The 25,475-nt window shown below is 37.3% G+C and overlaps 1 protein-coding gene across 1 annotated transcript in view; it reads left to right on the plus strand.

The window, feature by feature from the left end:
* Nucleotides 1–1,258: 1,258 nt before the first annotated feature.
* STXBP3 (syntaxin binding protein 3) overlaps nt 1,259–25,475 on the plus strand; it is a 53,486-nt gene continuing 29,269 nt past the window's right edge. The window contains exons 1-7 of the mRNA XM_065890793.1: nt 1,259–1,355; nt 10,675–10,724; nt 11,366–11,447; nt 15,110–15,186; nt 17,793–17,871; nt 19,113–19,213; nt 24,194–24,348. Of these exons, the coding sequence (XP_065746865.1) occupies nt 1,259–1,355; nt 10,675–10,724; nt 11,366–11,447; nt 15,110–15,186; nt 17,793–17,871; nt 19,113–19,213; nt 24,194–24,348 (641 nt within the window). The remainder of the gene's footprint in view (nt 1,356–10,674; nt 10,725–11,365; nt 11,448–15,109; nt 15,187–17,792; nt 17,872–19,112; nt 19,214–24,193; nt 24,349–25,475) is intronic.

Raw genomic sequence — 25,475 nt, forward strand, 5'->3', positions numbered from 1 at the left:
GTGACGGACCGGGGGCTGAAGAGCATCGTGTGGCAGAGTGAGTGCGGTGGGACAGGGGCTGAGAGAGGGAAGGCCAGGAGGCCGCGGCGCCGGGCCCTGCTTTCCTGCCCCAGACCAGCAGTGTCTTGGGGAGCCGCCACGGGCACTCGTTGCTTTGGCTCCCACGTCCATGTTAGCACTTCTTCTTTCTTTCCTTCCCAGCCCTCGTTCTGGCAGCACCAACGATGGGCGGGGTGCGGGAGGACGCGGCCTTCTCGCAGGCGTCCGGCACCCTCTGGGCTGGCTCGGCCGGGCTCTGGCCCCGAAACCCCGCCCTGCGTGAGCGGCCCTGGGCCCGGCTTTTCCGCCCGCGGCCCCTGCGCGGTTCCTCGCTTGCGCTGCCTCCGGGGCCCCACCAGTCGGCGATGTCACTCCACCCGAGACAGTCTGAGCGCTGTGTTTCTCTATCCCGCTCCTCCCCTTCTCCCCACACTTGAGTTTTCCAAGACTGCTTACTCTGCTTATTCGTCTTAGTATCAGCAGAGTTTTACTAACCGTACTTTACAATGCTTGTCCTTTAAAAAAAAAAAAAGAAAACCTCACTGTTAAACAAACCCTTCTTCCCTTCTAGAAGAACCCACTTTCTAAAGAGTTCTTGAGAAGGGACCATTGGAATGATTAAATCTCGGGGCAAATCTGCACCTTCACCTCTTCCTTTCCACTCTCGGAGCCACTCCCTTCTGCTAGGACTGTGTTATAATACGTATTGGTTACTGATATTCTGCCATTGTGCTGTATCATCTACGACTTTCATAAATATCACTCCACACCTAGGTCTGCCAGCTTAGAGAAGGAATGAAACCGCCAAGAACCAAACAGGAAGAACCATCATTGTTTGGCATTGCTGGGCTCAAAGTAATTATGGTCTAGTAGTGGAAGGGGGTAACATCTAATTAGTATTTCTGGCTCCAGCTTGTTGAGCAAGGAACAGAAATAGTGACTGAGTTAACAAAATTATGGGAGTCACAGAGTTCCTGTGTAAAATTAAAACTCCAAATCGGTAACTGGCGTACTGCTTAACATACTAAAAACAAGGGTATAAATAGAAGGGGAAAAAAGTTATGAAAAATTTTTTAATTGGATAATTATAAGGTTAGCATTTTGTTTTTCAGAATTTACATGGGTCCCTTTTAAGGTTTGGTAATGTTTTAAAATCACAGTGGCATTTAAATACATTTATTTGAAAATGGATAATGAATTGTGTTGTATAATTTCCAAGATGGTCCTTAACATCAGCATTTATCAGAAAAAAAAGGTTAATGATAGTAACCTCGGTATTGATAGCATGGAAACTAGGCAAGAGGGAGCGTTTACAGGTAACAAAATTTCCATCTTGTGCTGTTAACTTGAGGTAGCACCAGGATACCTACATGGAGCGTGAGATAAAGAAGAGGGGACACTGAATGGAAGGAAGTGTTGTACAGATTAAAAAAAACAGTTCTTCGAAATTTTGTGGAAATAGGAACATAACTAAAAGATAAGATGATATTCATTCAGCACTTAGTTTAATTAAAGTAGAGAGAGAAAGAGAAGTGGGAGCCTCTGAGTTCTGTTAGCAAAAGGTGAGAAAGTCTGAAAGAAATGATGGAGGAATCTCCTCAGGGAGAATCATATATTTGGGAAAAGGTTTTGCTAGGTTGAAGGTAGTATAGTTAGGTCAGGTTAGAAAGATAAATAACTTAACCTTCAATTTACCTGTAAAGTAGGGAGAAAGGAACTAATATTTTTTGAACATAACTGTGTGCCAGGCACTATTCTTTACAAATATCAAAACAATAAGAATTATTATCTCTTTAACAGATGTTAAAGCTGATACACCTATTATCATAGCTGCATAATTCTTAATAGACAAAAAGTCAAAAACAACCCAAATGTCCATGGACTGGTGAATGGATAAATAACATGTGGTTATGTCCATACAATGGGATATTATTGGGCAATAAAAAAGAAGGAAGTACTGAAACATGCTACGGTATTTTTTTTTTTTTTTTTTTTGCGGTACGCGGGCCTCTCTCTGTTGTGGCCTCTCCCGTTGTAGAGCACAGGTTCCGGACGCGCAGGCTCAGCAGCCATGGCTCACAGGCCCAGCCGCTCCGGGGCATGTAGGATCTTCCCAGACCGGGGCACGAAGGGTGCCCTTGGAAACATGCCAAACGAAAAGAAGCCAGTTGTAAAGAACCACATATTGTATGACTCCATTCATATTAAATGTCCAGATTAGGCAAATCTATAGAGATTAGTAGAAAATAGATTAGTGGGTTTTTTTTTTAATCTATTTAATTTTGGCTGCGTTGGGTCTTCATTGCTGTGTGTGGGCTTTCTCTAGTTGCAGTGAGCGGGGGCTACTCTTGGTTGCCATGCGAGGGCTTCTTGTTGGAGTGGCTTCTCTTGTTGCGGAACACGGGCTCTAGGCGCACGGGCTTCAGTAGTTGTGGTGCATGGGCTCAGTAGTTGTGACACTCGGGTCTAGTTGCTCCGCGACATGTGGGATCTTCTCGGACGAGGGCTCAAACCCGTGTACCCTGAATTGGCAAGAGGACTTTTTTTTTTTTTTTTGCGGTACGCGGGCCCCTCACTGTTGTGGCCTCTCCCGTTGCGGAGCACAGGCTCCGGATGCGCAGGCTCAGCAGCCATGGCTCACGGCACCAGCCGCTCCGCGGCATGTGGGATCTTCCCGGACTGGGGCACGAACCCGCGTGCCCTGCATCGGCAAGCGGACTCTCAACCACTGTGCCACCAGGGGAGCCCGGCAGGAGGATTCTTAACCACTGTACCACCAGGGAAGCCCTCTTCTAGAGCTTTAAACTCCAAACAGGCCCTGGCAGAATGCAATGGATAATAATGCTTGTGAAAAGTAAACAGTGGGGAGAAGAAAACAGTAGATCAGTTTTGTAATTTTCCCCCATTATTCAATAAATATTATTGAATTCCTAGGGGAATACAGCAATAGAAGGCAGACAGGTTCCCAGCCTTCTTGAATCTTGCATTCAAGTGTGGAATAATAGAAAATAAGTATATAAACAAAGAATAAACATTATTTCAGTCTGTGATATCTATATATAGAAAGGGACTGTTGTAGGTAGGTGGATCAGGAAAAGTTTCTCTGAGTAGGTGACATTTGAGCTGAGGCCTAAAACATGAGAAGGAATCAGCCTTTAGGGACCACATTAAAACATCTTTTAAAAATTTAATATTTGAATGCAAAGGGCTACATTTATTTACAAAACTAATTCCCATACTTAAAATCAGTAAAAGTTTCTAGTGCTTGGTATTGCTCATTTGCCACTTTTTGCTACAGGGGGGAATGGTAATAAAAATATCACTGATAAAAGATTTTAAATAAAAATTTGATGAACTTTATTTGAAAAACACAGCAAAACAATAGTAATTAAATCGACCGTAAAGCAAGTTGAAGCCACCTATGACATTTTTTTCCTTATTCAGTATAGCCTATTTTCTTTCTTGTCTATAAACAATAGTCTAATGTCTGTAATTCACCTTGTATATTTTACAGGAAATGTTAGAGAAAATGAACTGAGTAAAATTACAAATAAAAGTAATCAGAATGTATTTATCTGAGCCAATTCTTTGCACATTAAATCATAAGCTTTTTGGGTTTTTTTCACATTTTTCTTCTAGTTCTTATATAGCTTCAGATATATTTTTTATTATTTGTCATTTTGTGACTTCCTTTTTTTAAACAGTTAACATTAACATAACTTTTTCCTCCTCCTTCGAAATCTTTGTAATTAACAATTTTAATCGTTCTTTTTTTTTCGGTACGCGGGCCTCTCACTGTTGTGGCCTCTCCTGTTGCGGAGCACACGCAGGCTCAGCGGCCATGGCTCATGGGCCTAGCCGCTCCGCAGCATGTGGGATCTTCCCTGACCGGGGCACGAACCCGTGGCCCCTGCATCGGCAGGCAGACTCTCAACCACTGTGCCACCAGGGAAGCCCTAATCATTCTTAAATACCTTGATGTGGCAAAAAAGTTTGATAACAGAAAAGACTGTAAAATAAAATTAATCTTCATCCCTACCCAGACCCCAGACTCCTTTGCCAGAGACAACCACTCAGGTTTCTTATAAATTCCTTGAGAACTTATTTATGCCAATATAGGCATGTATAAAATATATTTTTTTGTTTTTTGTTTTAATCAATTATCTTTGTTTTATGTCTTTTTTCATTCTGGTCACTTCTTTAAGTTTATCTTGTTGAGAAAAATTCTCTTCTTTTACTTTTTGGATATTTGCAGAGTCATGTATTCTTTTAAATCAGTATTTATTGACTACCCTGTGCTGCCCACTATTCTAGGTGCATACTCCTTGACCTCCTGGAGTTTACAATTCAGTGGGAGGAGACAGGTACATAGGTACTAAGTGCTATATTAGCAGCATGAAGAAGTTTCATGGGAGAAGAGAAGGAAAAGGAATTATTTCCTCTCTGCGAGTGGATCAGGGGAGACTCCAAATAGGAGGTAACAGTGAAAGGTAGTAGGATTTTGCCAGACAGGGAAATCTGAGCCAAGACCCAAAGATGTGAAAGTATGTGATTGTTTATGGAAGAGGGAATAATTCCTTTTGTCTGAGTACAGAGTATTTGTTGCAAGAAATAGGGGGATGAAGACTGAAAGCTAGGTTGGAGCTAAATTGTTCAGACATGCTGTAGCAGTGGTGAGGTACTAAAGCTGAAAGGCTTTTTTTCCTCCTTCTCAAACAGCAGTCATCAGCATTTTGGGGACTTACTAGAACAGTGCTGAAAGGAAGTCATTTTCTTGTTCCTAAAGTTTTCATTAAGTATAATGCTAGTGTAAAGTGCACTAATGCTAAATGTGCAGATGGATACATTAAAAAAAATTTTTTTTAATTGGGGTATAGTTGATTTACAATACTGTGTTAGTTTCAGGCGTACAGCAAAGTGAATCGGTTGTACATATATGTATATACACTCTTTTTTTTTTAGATCCTTTTTCCCATATAGGTCATTACAGAATATTGAGTAGAGTTCCCTGTGCTATACAGTAGGGCCTTATTAGTTAGTTATTAGTCCTTATTTAGTTTTGGCTGCATTGGATCTTCGTTGCTGCGCACGGGGTTTCTCTAGTTGTGGTGAGTAGGGGCTACTTACTCTTTGTTTTGGTGCGCGGGCTTCTCACTGTGGTGGCTTCTCTTGTGGAGCACAGGCTCTAGGTGCACAGGCTTCAGTAGATGTGGCTCACAGGCTCTAGAGCACAGGCTCAGTAGTTGTGGCACATGGGCTTAGTTGCTCCACGGCATGTGGGATCTTCCTGGACCAGGGCTCGAACCCGTATCCCCTGCATTGGCAGGCAGATTCTTAACCATTGTGCCACCAGGGAAGTCCTAGATGGATAAATTTTTATTCATGTAACTACCACCTAGATTGAGGTATGGAATGTTTCCAAGCACCCCATAACTCTTCCAACGCCAAATTCCACCCTTTACCCCAGAGTAACTACTGTTCTGACTTACATTGCCATCAAGCAATTTTATAGCAGTGGCTTTTTACCATTCCACCCTTATGTTTAAGAAAGGAATACTTCAGGCTGCTTGTCGGGTTTTTAAAAAATATTTATTTGGCTGTGCCGGGTCTTGGTTGTGGCACTCGGGGTCTCTGTTGCCACATGCGGGATCTTTTTTAGTTGCGGCATGTGGAATCTAGTTCCCTGACCAGGGATGGAACCCAGGCCCCCTGCATTGGGAGCATGGATTCTTAACCACTGGACCACAAGGGAAGTCCCCCTTCAGACTTTTAATTGTAAAGTATTTGCTTGAAGAATAAATATAGAATTTACTAAATTTCTACCTAGAAATAATTGCTTTAATATTTGCCTTTGTATATATTTAGGTGGTCTTATACTAGTCCTCAGTTTTCATATTGTTCATATTTCATACATTTTTTTAAAGATTTTTTTGATGTGGAGCATTTTTTTTAAAGTCTTTATTGAATTTGTTACAATATTGCTTCTGTTTTATGTTTTTTGGTTTTTTGGCACGAGGCATGTGGGATCTTAGCTCCCCACCCAGGGATCGAACCCACACCCCCTGCATTGGAAGGCAAAGTTTTAACCACTGGACCACCAGGGAAGTCCCGTTTCATAAAATTTTAAAACAATAAACCTTGAAAGGTCTAAGTGGTCTTTCCCATGAACGGGTCAATCTGTTTTTTGTTTTTAATTTATTTATTTTTATTTTTGGTTGAGTTGGGTGTTCGTTGCTGTGCGCCGGCTTTCTCTAGTTGTGGCGAGCGGAGGCTACTCTTTTTTGCGGTGCTCAGGCTTCTTATTGCGGTGTCTTCTCTTGTTGTGGAGCATGGGTTCTAGGCGTGTGGGCTTCAGTAGTTGTGGCTCACGTGGGGTCTAGAGTGCAGGCTCAGTAGTTGTGGCACACTGGCTTAGTTGCTCCGTGGCATGTGGGATCTTCCCGGACCAGGGCTCAAACATGTGTCCCCTGCATTGGCAAGTGGATTCTTAACCACTGCGCTACCAGGGAAGCGCAGGTCAATCTGTTTTTATTCAACTAGTAATGAGTATTACTTTTACCTCTGCCCCAGGCCCCTGGGATTACCTTTCTAAAGATTCTTACCTGTTCATTTCCTGTTTTCCAGACAAATCAGTTTTTCTTGCATATTTATCAGGTTTATTAGTTTCTCTGTGATTAAAGATAGTTGTACAAGTACACCTTGGCATTGCTGATGCTATACGCTACTTTGTTAGTTCTTTTATTTTTCCTTTCAGTGTTTTCACATCCTCTTTGGTGTTACAGTTTTAAATACATTTCCTTTTATATATAGGAGAAACAGAAGGAGCAAAGATAGAGTAATTGGTATTAATAGGTCATTAATTGGGGGCCATCTGGACTGGTGGAAGATTAATTTAGAGATTAGGTGGAGGCCAGTTGATGGAGGATGTTGAATAGTAAGAGTCTAGATTTTATTCTAGGTAGGTAACAGTGAGCATTTGAGAGAATGTTGAGGTACGTATTGATATAACAGGGCTGTGCTTCAGGAAGATGACTCTGACAACAGTGTGAAAAATGGATTGGAAAAGTTAAAGGGGTTGGAGGTGGAAAGCAGGAAATCCAAACAGGAGATTATTGCAGTAGTTCAGTGAGAGATGATGAGAATCAAGGCAATGCTGGTGACAGCGGCAGTCACCAGAAAGAACAATCAGTACAGCCTAATGATTAGAAAATGGAGGAAAGAGGAAATAGCTGATGACTATGACTAAGAAAATGACAATAGGGCTTCCCTGGTGGTGCAGTGGTTGAGAGTCCGCCTGCCGATGCAGGGGACACGGGTTTGTGCCGCGGTCCAGGAAGATTCCACGTGCCGCGGAGCGGCTGGGCCCGTGAGCCATGGCTGCTGAGCCTGCGCGTCCGGAGCCTGTGCTCCGCAACGGGAGAGGACACAATAGTGAGAAGCCCGCGTACCGCAAAAAAAAAAAAAAGAAAAAGAAAATGACAATAAAACTCATAGAAATGGAGAAGTCTAGAGCAGTTTTTAGGGCATTTAATCTTAATTTGAGGCACAAGGAGAGATGAGGATTTGTGGAAAATTAAAGGATTCCTGGGGGTTGAGGGAAATAGGGAGAAGTTAGTCAAAGAGTACAAACATCCAGTTAGAAGATGAGTAAGTTCTGGGGATCTAATGCACAGCATTGTGATTATAGATAACAGTACTGTACTATATAATTGCAAGTTGCTAAGAGAGTAGATCTTAAACGTTCTCACCCCAAAAAAGAAATGGTAATTATGTGAGGTGATGGAGGTGTAAACTAACACTACAGAGGTAATTATATTGCAGTATATGTGTATCAGATCAACACATTATATACCTTAAAGTTACAAAATGTTATATGTTAATTATATCTCAATAAAGTTGGGGGAAAAATTAAAGGATAGATCTGTTAGAGGATACTTTGATGATGAGTATGGTCTCTGAGGAAGAGTATAGAGCAAGCAGAGCAAAAGTAAGAGAATTGACTCTTGGGATGTATCCATATTTAGGGTGCAAGAGAAATGGATTATAAGGTTAAATAATTCTCATTAATAATTAGAGGAAATACCATTTTAGTTCTGTCATATTAGTTGATGTGATTTCCTTTGACTCTTCCAAACACAATTTACCTGTAACCATATCACTTTTCATGGATGCCCCTAATCTCTGTCCACAAAACTAGTTATCTCTTTATCATTTTTGAGATGCTAACACTGACTGGCTTGGTATCCTCAGATTCTAAGGTATCCTCAGATTCTAGTTAGAAATAACGGCAAGCCACATATGTTACTTAAAGTTTTCTGATAGCCAAATCAAAAAAAACAGGTAAAAAACATGAAATTAAATTTTAAAATATATTTTGTTTAACTTGATCTATCCAAAATGTTATCATTGAAGCATGTAAATAACATACAAAATGATATTTTAAATTTCTTTTTGTACCAAGTCTTTGAAATCTGGTGTGTATTTTGTACTTGCAGGACATCCCAGTTCAGGCTAACCACATTTCAAGTGCTCAGTAGCCACATGTGACTAGTTTCTGCCATATATGACAGTGCAGTTTCTAAGGTGGTAAAGACTGGAATGAGTTCGGCTAGGGAGCTGTTCAGTCTGCTCCATCATAAATTCCATGAGCATTCATTTCTAAGAGAAAGACATAAATTTGGCAAAAATTAGCAAAATGTCTTTGATTTTCAGCTTGTTTTAGGTATACAGGAATAAAGCAAGCTTAGAAAGGGAAGTACCGTAATGTTTCAGTGCCTCAGTGCTACTTGAGGAAATCCTTCCTCTTTGCCTGTAGAATACCAGAATCCACTACTTTAGGCTTAAATTATGGTTAAATACTTCAGGCTTTTGCCATAAATCTATATAACATCATAATCTTCCCAGAAACATATATATTATCCTCTTAATATCTTAACACTTCCACACCTTCTCAATCACAATAAAACCTTTCAGATCACAATTCTTATGATGAGTGTCAGTAACCCTTATTAAATATACCCTCTTCTTGGACATGTCATTTTTTAACATGGTGCCAAAAACTTGTTGGTAAATTTCCGAAAGCATTAACTTAAATATAAATTAAGAAATAGAAAAGTTTAAATGAATTATATAAGTATCTCATTATCAAGAATTAATGGGGCTTCCCTGGTGGTGCAGTTGTTAAGAATCCACCTGCCAGTGCAGGGGACACAGGTTCGAGCCCTGGTCCGGGAAGATCCCACAGGCCGCAGAGCAACTAAGCCCACGCACCACAACTACTGAGCCCGTGCTCCACAACAAGAAGCCAATGCAATGAGAAGCCCGCGCACTGCAACGAAGAGTAGCCCCAGCTCGCCGCAACTAGAGAAAGCCCGCGTGCAGCAACAAAGACCCAACACAGCCAAAAATAAAAGTAAACAAAATAAATAAATTTTAAAAAAAGAATTAATGAAAAACAAGAGTTACTGTAATTTACATTTAATTTTATTTTATGTGTTACATTACTACAGTTTCCAAAATTAACTGAGAATTAATAAAACATTAAGTGTGGGAAATTTTTATCTTACAAAGTAGAATAACAGGTATTTGTGTGAATTGCCTCTGTGTATTTTATTTAGTAATTTAAAATATATGTTTACATTAATTTTGAAAATCATTGCAAGGAACGCATTAATAAATATTTACTGATTATAAATAAATTCTGAATATTTGTATCCTAATGCTGTGACACATTTTTGAAAATTGTAGTAAATCAGGAAGAAACTTACTTATCTAGTTTTGATTGTCAGATGTAATTTAGCAATGGGCCAGTTAGGGCTATTTCTGTGGGTTTTTTGTTTTTGTTTTGTCCAGGCCATGGTGGCATGTGGGATCTTAGTTCCCCAGCCAGGGATTGAACCTTGCCCCATAACAGTGGAAGTGCAGAGTCTTAACCACTGGACCACCAGGGAAGTCCCAGTTTCTTGTTTTCATCTTGTTTACTTAGGATTTAAGTAAATAGGAAAAACCAAGTGAGATATTACTTTCAGAAATATTTTCCAGATATGTTTATATAATTAAATATGTTAGCCTTTTAAAAAATTTTATTTATTTATTTTTGGCTGCGTTGGGTCTTTGCTGCTGCGTGCAGGCTTTTCTCTAGTTGCGTTGAGTGGGGGCTACTCTTCATTGTGGTGCGCAGGCTTCTCATTGTGGTGGCTTCTCTTGTTAAGGAGCGCGAGCTTTAGGTGCACTGGCTTGAGTAGTTGTGGCTCATGGGCTCTAGAGCGCAGGCTCAGTAGTTGTGGCGCACGGGCTTTGTTGCTCCACAGCATGTGGGATCTTCCCAGACCAGGGCTCAAACCCGTGTCCCCTGCCATTGGCAGGTGGATTCTTAACCACTGCGCCACCAGGGAAGTCCCTAGCCTTTTTAATAATATTCTTATTCTCAAAGATTAAAAATATATTACAGTTTAAATGTACCATATAGGTTATGTATTAAAGAGAACTGGATTTTTACTTCGAGTTTAACATGTGAATGTGCTTTTTATGTAGCTGAGCAATTCCAGTTGATATTTCCCCAGCCATCTTGGACCTTTTGAGTAGTTATTCTGACTGTTGATTAAAATTCCTAAATAGTTCCCTTTTTCTTTGCAGAGATAAAAGCAACAGTGTTTGATGACTGCAAGAAAGAAGGCGAATGGAAGGTAGAATTTGCATACTCACATAGAATTTGCATGAAGCTAGAAGCCTTTATTGAAGACTTCTATATATTTTACTTATTGTACTTCTATAAAAGTATAGGAAAAAAAAAAAAAAAAGTATAGGGTCTAGAACCATACTGCTTGTGTTCACATCCTAGCTTTACCTCCTATTAGCTGTGGCTTCTTGAACAAATTACTTGACATCTCTGTGCCTCTGTTTCCTTATCGATAAAATGGGGATGGAAGTACCTCATAGGGTAGTTGTAAATATTAAATGAATTAATCCATGTAAAATGCTTAAAATGGTGCCTAGAACAATTATAATTCTACAAGTGGCATTTTATAATTTTAAGAAAATTTGATGTTAACATACATTTAAAATGAGCAAGTTCTCTGCTTCAAAATGAAAATATTTCTATTTGCTTACTTATGTATAATATCATATGTCTGTACATTGAGGAAATAAATTTCTAGGTCATACAAGTTAAATGAATTGAGATAATTTTGCCCACTCTCCTAATATTTTAATTTTATATTATAAAAAGTTTATAAGTTTGAGTAGGTTTAATGCATTAAATTCTGTCTTTTGTGAATTCTTGGCAGTCAAATGCTGATAATATTTCTTAATTTATATTCATTTTAAGATAATGCTTCTAGATGAATTTACCACTAAGCTTTTGGCATCGTGTTGCAAAATGACAGATCTTCTAGCAGAGGGTATAACAGGTAAGTGTTACAAATACTCATCATGGAAAAACTTTTCTTATTATGATTGGGAGAGTTTGAAGTATTAATAAATTTTAGTAATTGTGTTTCTCAGGGGGTTATGTTTTATTTTTTTAGTAATTCTAGCCATAATAATTACACTGGACATTCTTTTCTTTGTGAATCTTCAGAATAACCTCTGTAAGTCAGAGTTTTTTCCCTCAGCTGAGACATATAATTAAGCACCCCTAACCAAGACTAAGTTGCCTTACTGAGTTTGTTCTTCAAATTTTTTATTCTTATGTATTTGTTACAGTTTTGTATGCTGATGCACTAGGTTTACCTTAGTATTTTGATGAATGTTTGTGGTTTTCATGTATTGTTTTTAAATGAATAGTAAGATTTATGTCATAAAATCAACTTTTGTACATATTTACAAGTGTATAAGTTTCTCTTTATTACCTAGAAATGAGACTATTAATTGTAAATTTAAATCAGCTTTAGTGTGGGATTATGGGAAAAAAATCACACTACCACAGTTGCTATCTTCCACTGGGCAGGATTGTGTTAATGAGATTTTAATTTCTCTTTCATTTTGGAGAGAATACCAATATCTTGTACCATTCATAATCATATCATCATCTATATAACTCATCATCCTTTAACTCATCTATTTAAATTTGCCTTCATAACAGCCCTTTAAAGACAGATATTAATACCCCGATTTGTAAAGTGAAAACTGGGACTCAAAGTCAAATATAATTCTTTTATATTTTGGATTCTAGTATAATATCTGTATCCTCTGTCACTCCTAACTTGTGAGGTTCAAAAGTACACCCAGTATTCAAGAAAGTGTGAGCATTGTGTAGAATGAGAGGATTACCTAAAAAATTTAGCAATGTTTACTTTTTGATATTTATTAATAAAATAATCTTTTATTGTTGATTACATATTCAGTTTGTGGTCTTTATGACCTTCAGTAGAAAATTAAGCTCTGAACTAGAAATTAGAAGATTAAAGCCTTGATTTTTCTACTAACTAGATAAGTGTAATATTGATTAAGCCACTTAAGTTTTGTTACGTTCCCAGAGTCTCTCTGACGTGCAGTTAGAGAACCATTTGATAATATGTGTACAGCACTATGAAGCTACAGAACCATTTTGCACTGTAAGGAGGTTTTATTGAATTTTTATAGACCATTGTTTCTTACTGTGTGTTCAGTGTTGATTGATATTGTTCAAGGAAAGGACTCTGTGGCCACATTAGTTTGGGAAACAGCATTAACAAAGCTAACCAGTTTTCTTTAGGACTTTTTTGGAGTTTTTTATATGCTAGCAGATAATGTGGATCCCCTGTGAATAGGTATAGTATTCAGTTTTCTAAACTTATTTGACCACAGAAGCCTTTTTTGGGAAGTATTATATAGGACTGTATATCATGGAGCGTATTGCTGTGGATTGTTCTCAATATCCTCCAGTCACCTAGGTTTGCTCTGATTTAATCATAATCATATCTACTAACTTGAACATGGCACATTTCTTTTGAGTTCCACATCAGCTCACCTGCATTGGCCGTTCAGTGATCAGACTTTCTGTCTGCGTTCAGGTCATTTGTGAAAATATTCAGTGTGTCTTGGAACTTTTAAAAAACATGAGAAAAAAATACACGTGTGATGCGACCTCAGTGTCTCCACTAAAGTCAAGTAAAAACCTTTAAAAAAAATAGACTTGGAATTAGATTATTCCTTTGTCACTATTATAGGAATAATCATAAAAACCTTTCCTTTTTATCATTTAATAGATATCCACTGTTTTTTATTAGCATCTTTATTGGGGTATAATTGCTTTACAATGGTGTGTTAGTTTTTGCTTTATAACAAAGTGAATCAGTTATACATATACATATGTTCCCATATGTCTTCCCTCTTGCGTCTCCCTCCCTCCCACCCTCCCTATCCCACCCCTCCAGGCTGTCACAAAGCACCGAGCCAATATCCCTGTGCCATGCGGCTGCTTCCCACTAGCTATCTACCTTACGTTTGTTAGTGTGTATATGTCCATGACTGTCTCTCGCCCTGTCACAGCTCACCCTTCCCCCTCCCCATATCCTCAAGTCCGTTCTCCAGTAGGTCTGCGTCTTTATTCCTGTCTTACCCCTAGGTTCTTCATGACATTTTTTTTTTCTTAAATTCCATATATATGAGATATCCACTTTTCAGTGAATTGGAGAAGTGGCACTTTCTGCTATCGATAACCAGACATTTCAGAATCTTTTCAAAGTCTGTGTTCTAAATCATATTACAACATTTTAACATGTACGTTACTCTCCAAACATAATACATAGTATGTACAGCATAAGATGACTGTAAGATACTTTATTTTGGGCACTAAGCAATAAAAGTAAATTAACACAGATTTAACCATAATCTTTTAAAGGTGAAATTACAATTGTTGGGAGTGGAGATAAAAATAAAATTAACTATTTCCTCGGAAATCTTATTTGATATCCTCTCTAACAGAAGCTATGATAAACCTATACTATACTAGTATAAATTTAGGGATGAGAAAATGAATCATCGTATTTAAAAGAGAAGTCCAACAGTAGCCTTCCTTGCATGTCAGATTAATGTTTTAAATTCTTTCTAGGTCCTTTGCCAGCGTGAATCTTGAAAGATGGTTCTCTTGATTTGTAGAATGAAACTTTAAGTTAGTATTGTTTTAATATAGCCTTCATAGTTAATTTGACAATTTAGGGCTTACTAGTTTTAAATTCACTTTGTTTTATATTAGTTATTTATAAAGTTCTTAATTTCAATAATAAAAATATAATTGATTAAATTATGGTGATACTTCATTGTTGAAAAATGATTTATATTAATGTGTGGTTTTAAAAGAAAAAGTTAATTGGCAATTTATTTAAAGAATGTTATAGCAGTTAAAAACTTAGACTCTAGAGTTGGACAGATGTGGGTTGGAATCCTGTCTCTTCTTTCTTACTGTGTAACTTGGATAAGTTTCTTAACTTTTTTAAGCCTCAGTTACCTCATTTGTAAAATACATAAAGGGTTATTATGAGGTTTAACAGATAATTCATGCTTAGCCTGATTTCTGATATTATATTTTCTATTATTATAGTAGAATATTTTTTTAAAGAAATACATGTTTTTTTTTTCAATACACGGGCCTCTCCCTATTGTGGCCTCTCCCGTTGCGGAGCACAGGCTCCGGACGCGCAGGCTCATGGGCCCATGGCTCATGGGCCCAGCCGCTCCGCAGCATGTGGGATCTTCCCGGACTGGGGCACGAACTCGTGTCCCCTGCATCGGCAGGCGGACTCTCAACCACTGCGCCACCAGGGAAGCCCAAAGAAATACATATTTTAATTTTAAATGCATTTTCTTGGTTTCTTCATGGCATGTTGATTGCTTATGCTGGTAGACCTAGCTATCAAGTAGCTGCTTTATCTTTTTTTCTCATGATGAGCACTTAGCCCAGAGTTTAGGGAAGACACATTTTCAGGACTTTTTAATTTTTCAAGTGAAGACAAAGAAAATGTTAAGCCCAGGATATACAGTTGTGTTTCTATATTATTATAAATAAAGAAGTACAGTGAATTTCATTTAAAAATTGTTTCAAGTTTAGAAATATTTGGTTATATAAAATGACTTTTTTTTTTTTGGTTAGTTGTGGAGAATATTTATAAGAATCGAGAACCTGTCAGACAAATGAAAGCTCTTTATTTTATCTCTCCAACATCAAAGGTGAGTGTTTTGAATCTTTAAAAAGTATGTTCTTCAAAATTTTCACCATTGACATGATTTTCTCTTAGAAAATTCAAAGTAATAAAATGTCCTTTATTAGATGCTTAGGAGAGTCTCCCTTTGTTAGAAGACTGTTTCATTTGCATTCTTCTCAATGAGAATATTTAAGTGAAAGAATTCCTTTCTCCCCATCTATTAAAGCAGATTTTAATTATATAAAATGATAGAGTTTCTTTCAATAATTTGTACCCATGCAGTTTCTATTCAACCATAATTTTTAGGAGGATGGAAATGTATGTAAAAGAAATGATCTTGGATTAATCTTTCATTTATCTTAGTGACTTCCCTATAGTATACATATATGTATGGGTGTACACACATATATGTATATGCGTATATGTATGTATATATATTTTTTTTATGGGAAAGGTATTTCTTTATAATCTAACCATGATTTAATTCATACTTAAAGCCAAAACTTTAGAGCCATAAAGTATCAAATTCCTTTATTCTGTATAGTATCTGAGAATGCATTTTCCAACACATCCTTTGGCTTATTCTTAGAATAAGAATGTTAATTTGGCAATTCCAATTTCATTTCTTCTAACTCTAGCAGAGCAGACAGTAGGGAAAAACCCAGACATTTACTATATGGTCTCTACATATTGGCTGCTGGTGGATTTTAATGACGTTTTATATCTTATCCATAATATAATTTTATAAGATAAAATTCATGATTGGAAAAAATGAAAGAAGCACCATTTTCACCTACGAAATAGGCAGAGGGATTAAAAAAAAGTGTGTATATGTAGACATTTATTTATCTATCTATGTATCCTATTCTAGCTGTCAATACCCATTATCAATGGTTAATGGAGTAGAAACTACTATATACTGCTAGTGGGAGTATAGATTAATATAACCTTTTTGGAAAATAATTCGCTGTATCAAGAACCTTGAAACGTTCTGAATCTTGGAGTTTATTGTAAAACAAAAATCAAATAAATTGTCAAGCTAAATTTCAAAAGCAATAAAGACATCCAGATAAATTCTTAGCATTAACAAATACTGGTATGAAATACCATGTGACCATTGAAAATGAGGTTTCTAGAAAATTTTAATGATCTATATAAATGTTCATTTTTAATGTTAGTGACAAAAGCAGGATACAAAATTATGTATTCAATAAAGTATCAAAGGATTTAAAGAAAATAATACCTGAATGTGACTCCTTTATCTACCACAACCAACTCTAGTTTCTCTTCCTGTCCTGAATCAATTAGCTCTTGGGTTCTATAGGCCTCTGGGTGTATGTGAGGCCTTGGGCTCCTTGGGTACTTGTAGAGAAACTTGGTGTGAGATTTCCTTCCTCAGGGGTTGGGTGAGCACGTGGAGACCAGCATCAGAGAGTTCCCAAGCAAGGGTCATAAAATGACAGATTTCAGGAAGAGTTTGTGTATAAGAGATCTGTGAACCCTAGGGAAAAGGTCAGTTGGGTGGATTTTTGCTTTTATACTTACAGCCCTCAGGAGGAGAAACTTCTTTGCCTTCCTCTTCGCCTTCCTCTTCTTATGGTACTGCCTCTATTTAGGATACTCCAACAACTAAACCTAAGCTTCAAGTGAGCTGACAAAGAGAAGCAACCACACATCTAAGTAGGTCAGGTGGCCAGAGAGAGACAGTTTAGTAAGAATGAAAAAAAGGGCACATCTAGCAACGTATAGGGGCTTGGAGGGAAGAATGATAACCAGAACAGAAAAATAGTACACTTAAGAAGAGTCTGGTGTAGCACATAAACTTTCTGAAGCTCAGAAGTGTATTTTCTCAGTTAAATAGTTAATTGAAGAGGATAATCACTATGGAAATTTGAATTAATAGTCTAAAAGATAAAAATGGAGTATCTCAAAGCAAAAAAACAATCATTGAAATCATGAGGGGAAGGATAAGAGACTTGCAGGATAGATTCATGAACTCTAACAGAAATATACTAGTTCTAGGAGTTGCAGGAGGAGAAAAAGGAACAGATGGATGAGAGAGAATTAAATTGTTTGTTCTTCATTTTTGCTTTCAGGCTACTGTATCTTTAAAACTACCAGCATAGAGTCAAATACTATTAGACTATATTACCTGCTCTCCCTCCTCTTCGCAGTCTGCCAACCTTTGGCTTTTTCATTCTAATCCCCCTTGACAATTTTAGCTCCTAGCTCGCTGTCAGTCTGTTCAGCAGTTCACCAGTCATAGTCTGGATGGTTTCATTTTCCCTGTAGGTAATACTTTCAGTATGTTCATTGACTTCTCAATTCCTTGATCTGTTATCTTCCAGTAGTCTTGTCTTTTATGTTGCTTCAGCTTCTCAGTCACTTGACCATTCCTAGAGCTCCTCGTCACCAAAACAGCACTCTGTTCATACATTTTACCTTACTACTTACTATGCTTCTAGCTATAACTGGCTAGACAACATAGCATCTTAAAAAATCAGTTTATAAATTAATCTTTTGACAGTTAAGGTTTTACTTCATCATCAAAATAATCTTAGTTATTTCAAAAGATAGCATATTTAAATTAGTATTTGATAAAACGTATATTAACATCTAACCTTTTTTAAGTCTGTAGACTGTTTTTTACGTGATTTCGGAAGTAAATCGGAGAACAAATACAAAGCAGCGTATATCTACTTTACTGACTGTAAGTAGCTTTGTAAAAGTTATTGCTTCATTATTTCAAATCCTATTAATTATGAAGTATTTCTTGTAATGCTATTTTAGTACTAGTGACTTTCTAGTTATTGTTTGTTCTAATTAGGTTAGAAGGAATCTAAAAATATAAGATTATTTCTATGCTAATTCATGGTAAGGTGATAGAAAATTAAATATTCCAAACTAGTTTCAAAAGATAGTCATTTTTGCTGGTATACAGGGGTGAGGGGGTTGATGGAGAGGGCTACCCCTCAAATTCTGTGCCAATAACAGGAAGAATTCTTCTTTAAATAAAAGTTTCAACTGGGGATTTGATTATATAATAAAAAAATAAGACCCTTTGGGAGATGCACTGAAGAAACTGCCATCTGTTTGCTAATATTAAGCGAGAAAACCTATCACATTTCTTTTTCTATGCTGTACATTCAAATAAAAAGCAGCTTTCTATATTATTTTTCCTGTAAATTTTTATTTATCTCATACCTAGTAGTAGCTTGCAATTTTTAAAAGGCCATATCATAAGTATTTGTCATTTAAGTAACCTTATATTATACAGAAATTCATGTTTATGGAATTGATAAAATTTAATGAGTATGAAGCCTCTTTTAATTTAAGGCATTTTGAGGATAAAGAACAACATGTTATAAGACAGCAGAAGCCAGTGGTTGATACTCCAACCTAGTTTTAGTGAAACTATATAAGCAGTTAGGTAAAAGGGGGGAAAAGAAAGGTTCTAAGGTTCAGAACTTACTAGTTTAGAGGTTTAGAATTTCCTGACACTAGAGGATATCCTGTAATTCAAGGAAAAATTAAAAATTTGTGTGGTGTGGCTGCACTTAGTGGCAGATTTAGAAAAGTAGTATAAATTCCTAAGAAGTTCTGAAAGTCCTGTGAAAGTTTATTAAGTCCTTAGTTTGGACTTGATTTTCCTTCCTAACAATTTTAGTTTGCTGTGTTAGCAGCTCTCTAAGGAAATATATCTTAGGTTACAGTGGATATGAATGGGGAAAGTGGAATTTCTATTACAGCCCTCATTACTAGAATGCATCTGTTCTATAAAGTGAAAGTACAGTATTTACATATTATCTCTGTCCTCATAGTAAAATTACTTTGTGAAAGTCAGTAATTATATATAAAAATAAATATTCTTGGATGTTGGAATGATTTACTCAAAAGAAGGAAAATTTAGATGCAGCTATATGCTTTGATTTTGTTTTTTTTCCCTCTCAGTTTGCCCTGATAGTCTCTTTAACAAAATTAAGGCTTCTTGCTCCAAGACAATAAGAAGATGTAAAGAAATAAATATTTCCTTCATTCCACTTGAATCTCAGGTACTTTCTATTTTTATTTTTAAAATTATTTTTTATTAAAACAATTTTTTTTTGAGCAGAGAAAGGTTTGTTACAAGGGTCAAGCAAGGTGAATGGGCAGCTTGTGCTCAGAAGACCCAAATGCCTTTTATTTTTAAGTTTAGTTTATAATGGATTTTAAAATTCAGTTTTATGAACTTATTTGTTAATAAGGTTTATCCTAAAGATGTTTTATATATTATATATTTGGTGAAGTTTGAACAATCCACAAATAAACATTTCCTCTGATGAAGGGAGGAACATGAGTACTAAATTGGAATATAACATTAATAATGAAAGTGGACTTAAATTTCATGTCTCCTGCTAAGTCCTGTGTGTGTCAAGGTTTACAGACCTATCAGATTATGAAACCAAAAGATTTTTAGCGTAATGTTTGTTAAATGACTCCAGAGAGATAAATACTTCTAGCTTCTGTAACCATTTGTGATATTAAAACAAAGTTCTTTAGTAAACTTTTTACATAATGTTATATAAACTATTATTTAATTTATAAAATGAAGGATTTTTGTAGATTTGTTTTGCCTTTGGAATAGTTAATGAGCCTTCAATTAATAATTGCAAACACATAGTACTTTCTCTGTGTCACTTTCCTAAATGCTTTACATAAACGTATGCATGTAATCTTCACAATAGCCCTATGAACAGATGATAATTCTATCTACATTTTAAAGATGGGGGAATCAAAGAGGTTAAGTAACTTGCTGTAATCACACAGCTAGTGTATTGTTTAGCTCTCTTCTCTGTGTTTGGATTCCAACATTTCATAGAATTGAAATAGTTTACTGTTGTTTGGAACTCTAAGGTCAATATTTTAAGAAATAGAATGGTCCTGGATAATGAATTTTTCTTTTAAGCTGTTGCTGGTTTTTTTTGGGTTTTTGTGTGTGTGTGTGTGTTTTTAATATTATTTATTTATTTGGCTGCATCGGGTCTTGGTTGTGGCACGTGGAATCTTCGTTGAGGCACACGTGATCTTTCTTTGCGGTGCCCGGGCTTCTCTCTAGTTGTGGCATGTGGGTTGTTCTCTCTCTAGTTGTGGCATGCGGGTTTTCTCTTCTCTAGTTGTGGCGTGTGGGCTTAGTTGCCCCGTGGCATGTGGGATCTTAGTTCCCCGACCAGGGATCAAACCTGCGTCCCCTGCATCGGAAGGCAGATTCTTTACAACTGGACCACCAGGGAAGTCCCTAAGCTGTTGCTGTTTTTGACAAAGAAAGACCATAATCAAGTTTGTAAAATTTTAAGATATCTGCTTAACATTAAGCTGTTTTCCAAAGGTTACCTTTAGATTTATTCTTTTTCATATGATATGTAAGTTCAGTGTACAGTGAAAATGGGCATCCTAAAATGTTGTGGGATTAAATAGCGGTGTGAAAAATATTACAATTGTGTCCAGAGCATCTTGCCACACAGAAGATAAATATGGTTTTAGCCTCAGAATTCAGTAAATTTCAGTAATTGCTGTATTTGGAGGAGAGGTTTGTGTATATATCTGACTAATTTGATGGCTGATGGAAATAACTTGTCTTTGTGTGTATAGACAAATCTCATGAGACTCTTCTACTTACCAGTCTTTGCAAAATGTTATGATTATTTAAGGTCCTATCTGTTGGCTATGTTTTTCCCCTAAGAAGTTTTTTCTTTTAATTTACTTCCTTGATAAATATCTTAAGGGAGTTTACTTAATAAATTTAACTGTTATGGGGAAATTACAGTGAAAATTGTAATTTTCTCAGTTTTGTATTGTGACCTTCTGTTTGTTTGCAAGTGAAGATATAAATGAAATACTGCTAACTGCTTTGAGCTATAAGCAAAGGCCTATGTGAGCGTTTATCAAGAGCATGTGCAGTGGACATTGTCTTCTAGATGCAAAGAGTATGCTGTGGAAAGATGATCAAGATATGTGCCCCACCCTCATCCGAGAGCTGTGAAAGAGATACAAAGTATTATGCATCTTCAGAACAATATCAGTTAAGATTAGGTTCAACTGCATATAACAGGACAACTTAAACTTTCAGTGTTTAACCAAGTTGGAAATTTATTTCTTGCTAATATACAAAAAGTCAAGAAGTGGGCTATATAAGTCCAGTATGCTGGCTGTACAAAATTGTCAGGGGCCTGGTCTCTTAGGGATGGCCCTCATGATCCAAGATGTCTGTAGAATTATTGCGTTCTCATTTGAGGAAGGAGGATGAAGGAGAGAATGAAGAAAGTACATTTTCATTTATATCTTATTAGCTAAAATTTAGTCACATGGCAATCCCCAAGTGCATGGAAAATGGAAATGTAGTCTTTTAGCTGAGCGTATGGCTGCTTACCCCAAATAATTGGTATAATTACTGAAAAGTAAGGGAACAATGGTTTTTTAGGAGGCAACTCATAGTCTGCCAAAAAAGGAGATTAATTCTTACTAGGAAAATGAGAAAACACTTGAAAAATAGAATTTCGTAAGGTAGTAATGAAGAGGGAAGAAATATTCTAAGAAGTGAGAATAGCGTGAGTGCAAAGATACAGAAGCAGGAAAGTGCAGGGGAGCAGCAGGAATAAGGATTATAATGGGTGATGGTATGATAGATAAGGCTGTGTCTGTAGGTAGGCTGGGACTAGGTTGTAGGAGGCACCAGGTTCCATCAAGAGTGATAGCAGAAAATGGGCTGGTACAGAAAAGTCCTAAAGTCTTTAAGTAGAAGTTGGGTGATCGTTGAGGAGAAATTGGTAAAGTCAGAAATGATAGTCTTCCGAAGAAGAGAAGTTGGACATTCATCATATTTTGAAGTTTCATGGGGAGGAAAGTAGTTGACTCCTCCTGAATCCATGAGTCAAAGGGATTAAAGAAAGCTCTCTTTCCCTTTCAAAGGGTTTAAGGTAATTAATGCTGTCACATATACGTTAGGGCAATTAGATGGAAAGCATTAAAGAATATAGGGAGTTTGTTTACAGTTGACCTCAGGGAGTACAAAAAGTCTGGTATAGTTAGTGGACAGGGTGCTGGATTGTATCTAGGTAGAAACAGAGCTAAGCTGGCTATAATTTAGGAAGAAAAGTAGATGGAGGTTGTGGGGGGAGAGTTCCTATATTTAAGGAGCTGATTGTGGGTCATGGAGATGAAGAAAGCATTTAGTAATAGTTTAAGGGAACATGTCATGGTGGTGATGGAAAGTGGGGGAAGGAGAAGGAAGGAAAAGGAAGATGTGAGTGTAGAATGAAAACCAGCTCCAAAATTGTATTTGGTTCATTAGAGTATTAGATAATAGCTAAGATTAATTTAAGCTGTGGTAACAACTCCCCAAATCACAGTGCATTACAACAACAAAGTTTATTTCTCCTTCACGTTAGTGTCCATTTTGGTTTGACTGGGGCTTTGCTCTACATCCTCTTCATTCTGGGACTTAGGCTGAAGGAGTAGCCCCTGTCTGGGACATAGCAGAAGGAAAAGAGAAATGGTGGAGCCATACAATGGCTTTTAAAGCTTCTGTAGGGAAGTGGCACATGTCACTTCTACTCACATTCCAGTGACCATAGCAAGCCTGATATCAATGAGTGGGAAGTATACTCCCATAGGGAGAGGCCCTGTAAGGAGGGCAATAAATATTTTTGAACAGATATTATCTACTGCAATGGGGTAGAATGCTATGAGAAAGCCACAGTCCAGCTGTAGGGTGCTTGTTGGCAGTTAATACAGCAACTCAGACTTTGTTAATACAGCAACACAGACATAAGTGGTAGCTTCAGCTAAATCTCAGTCTGTGTTCAGGCTGCTGCTGTTAGTGTTGGGTTATGTTCAGAGAAACGAATTACTTTGTGTGAAAGGAAATGCAGGGAAGTTTTTTCATAATTCATTAGTTAACCTATAATGTTTATTACATGTCTACTTTTTTTTTTTTTTTTTAATTTTATTTATTTATTTATTTTTGGCTGTGTTGGGTCTTCGTTTCTGTGCGAGGGCTTTCTCTAGTTGTGGCGAGCGGGGGCCACTCTTCATTGCGGTGCGTGGGCCTCTCACTGTCGCGGCCTCTCTTGTTGCGGAGCACAGGCTCCAGACGCGCAGGCTCAGTAGTTGTGGCTCACGGGCCTAGTTGCTCCGCGGCATGTGGGATCTTCCCGGACCAAGGCTCGAACCCGTGTCCCCTGCATTGGCAGGCGGATTCTCAACCGCTGCGCCACCAGGGAAGCCCTACATGTCTACTTTTACACTCAATACATTATCCTAGGCTAAGGGAGATTACTATCATTGTTTAAAAAACAAAATTAAAATTAATGGGAAAATCTCAACTCAATTAGAGAGCTTTTTCTTTTGTATTCTTCAAGTAACACAATAATAGTAAATCTCTAATCCAATTCTTTGCATGTAAGTAAATGCTTTTGTTAGTTGAAAAATGTCTGTGAGGTTTCATTGTATATATCGTAAGACCAGTACTATGTCTGGCACAATGCTGTGTCTTTGGGGGAAGTATGTCTCTATTTTAAGGACATTAAGAGTATCAGCTAAAGAGTTGAAATATATATCAACTTTGGAAAATTTCTAGGTTATTCTCTAATGGGTTAAGATTTTAATGTATGTCAAATATATAGACCAATTTTGGCTTTGTTTTATTTCTTTGTGCCAGGTTTTAGATTTTTATTTTTATTTGACTACCTCAGATTTCTTCATCTGCTGCACAGGTAGAGAAAATCAAAGAGTACAATCTTTATATGAAACAAGAATTGAAGGAGAGAGGTAGACTAAGCAGGAAAGGAGAGTGAGAAAAGAAATAAGGGATGAAATCAAGATGACAGAGAATATGAGATTTGATTAAGGTAAAGACACAGTTGTTTCAGGAAACAGCATGGTTGGTGCAAGTATTTTTTTTTTTTAGAATCCCAAGGAATAGCTGTGTTTTTCTAGGTATATATTTTTAGTCAAGTTTCTAAATTGACAGTGTGACTTTTTTTGGCCTAACTTAGGTATATACTCTTGATGTACCAGATGCATTCTATTACTGTTACAGTCCAGACCCTAGTAATGCAAATGGAAAAGATACCATCATGGAAGCGATGGCTGAGCAGATAGTTACAGTATGTGCTACCCTGGATGAAAATCCTGGAGTAAGATATAAAAGGTAAGACACTCAGTGGTGCCTTTATATGTTATGCTGTCTATTTGCTCTTTGGTGTACAGGTAAGTAATGTCTCCTTGCTTTTGTGTGTTGGTTTGCAGAATTTATTTTCTTTATAAAATTATGCTGTACATATAGGAGATTTAAAGTTTAAGGCTTAAGTTTCAGAGTAACTAATAGCCTCTATTACTGAATTTCAGAGCTTAAATTTGGTATGGTTTACATGTATATTTTTCATGAGTTTAAGGAATGCTTAGAAGAATGTCTTTGTTGTCCTATGGGGAATACCATCTTACATTTAATGTTTTATTGAATTTCCACCAAATTTAAATAGTCATAGTATCTGGATACTGGTTATAGTATCTAAATATCTATGGTATTTAATTCCAGTAGCCATTTTAAATAGATTTTTGGAGGTTTTTTTGTTTTTTTACATCTTTATTGGAGTATAATTGCTTTACAATGGTGTTTTAGTTTCTGCTTTATAACAAAGTGAATCAGTTGTACATATACATATATTCCCATATCTCTTCCCTCTTGCGTCTCCCTCCCTCACACCCTCCCTATCCCACTCGGCACAAAGCACCGAGCTGATCTCCCTGTGCTATGTGGCTGCTTCCCACTAGCTATTTTACATTTGGTAGTGTATATATGTCTCTGCCTCTCTCTCACTTTGTCACAGCTTTTATTTTATTTTTGGCTGCATTGGGTCTTCATTGCTGCGCGCAGGCTTTCTCTAGTTGTGGCAAGCGGGGCCTGCTCCTCGCTGTGGTGCGCGGGCTTCTCATTGTGCTGGCTTCTCTTGTTGTGGAGCACTGGCTCTTGGCGTGCAGGCTTCAGTAGTTGTGGCACATGGGCTCAGTAGTTATGGCTCGCGAGCTCTGGAGCGCAGGCTCAGTAGTTGTGGCACACGGGCTTAGTTGCTCTGCGGCATGTGGGATCTTCCTGGACCAGGGCTCGGACCCGTGTCCCCTGCATTGGCAGGTGGATTCTTACCCACTGCACCACCAGGGAAGCCCGATTTTTGGAGTTTTTTAAAAGTTAAAGTTTGACTTTAGTACTATGTACCTTTATTTATTTGTTATTAAAAGTAAAGTTTACTGTAAAGTACATAAATTATATTTATATGG

Source organism: Phocoena phocoena, chromosome 1, assembly GCF_963924675.1.
Source record: "Phocoena phocoena chromosome 1, mPhoPho1.1, whole genome shotgun sequence".
NCBI classification, from domain to species: Eukaryota; Metazoa; Chordata; class Mammalia; order Artiodactyla; family Phocoenidae; genus Phocoena; species Phocoena phocoena.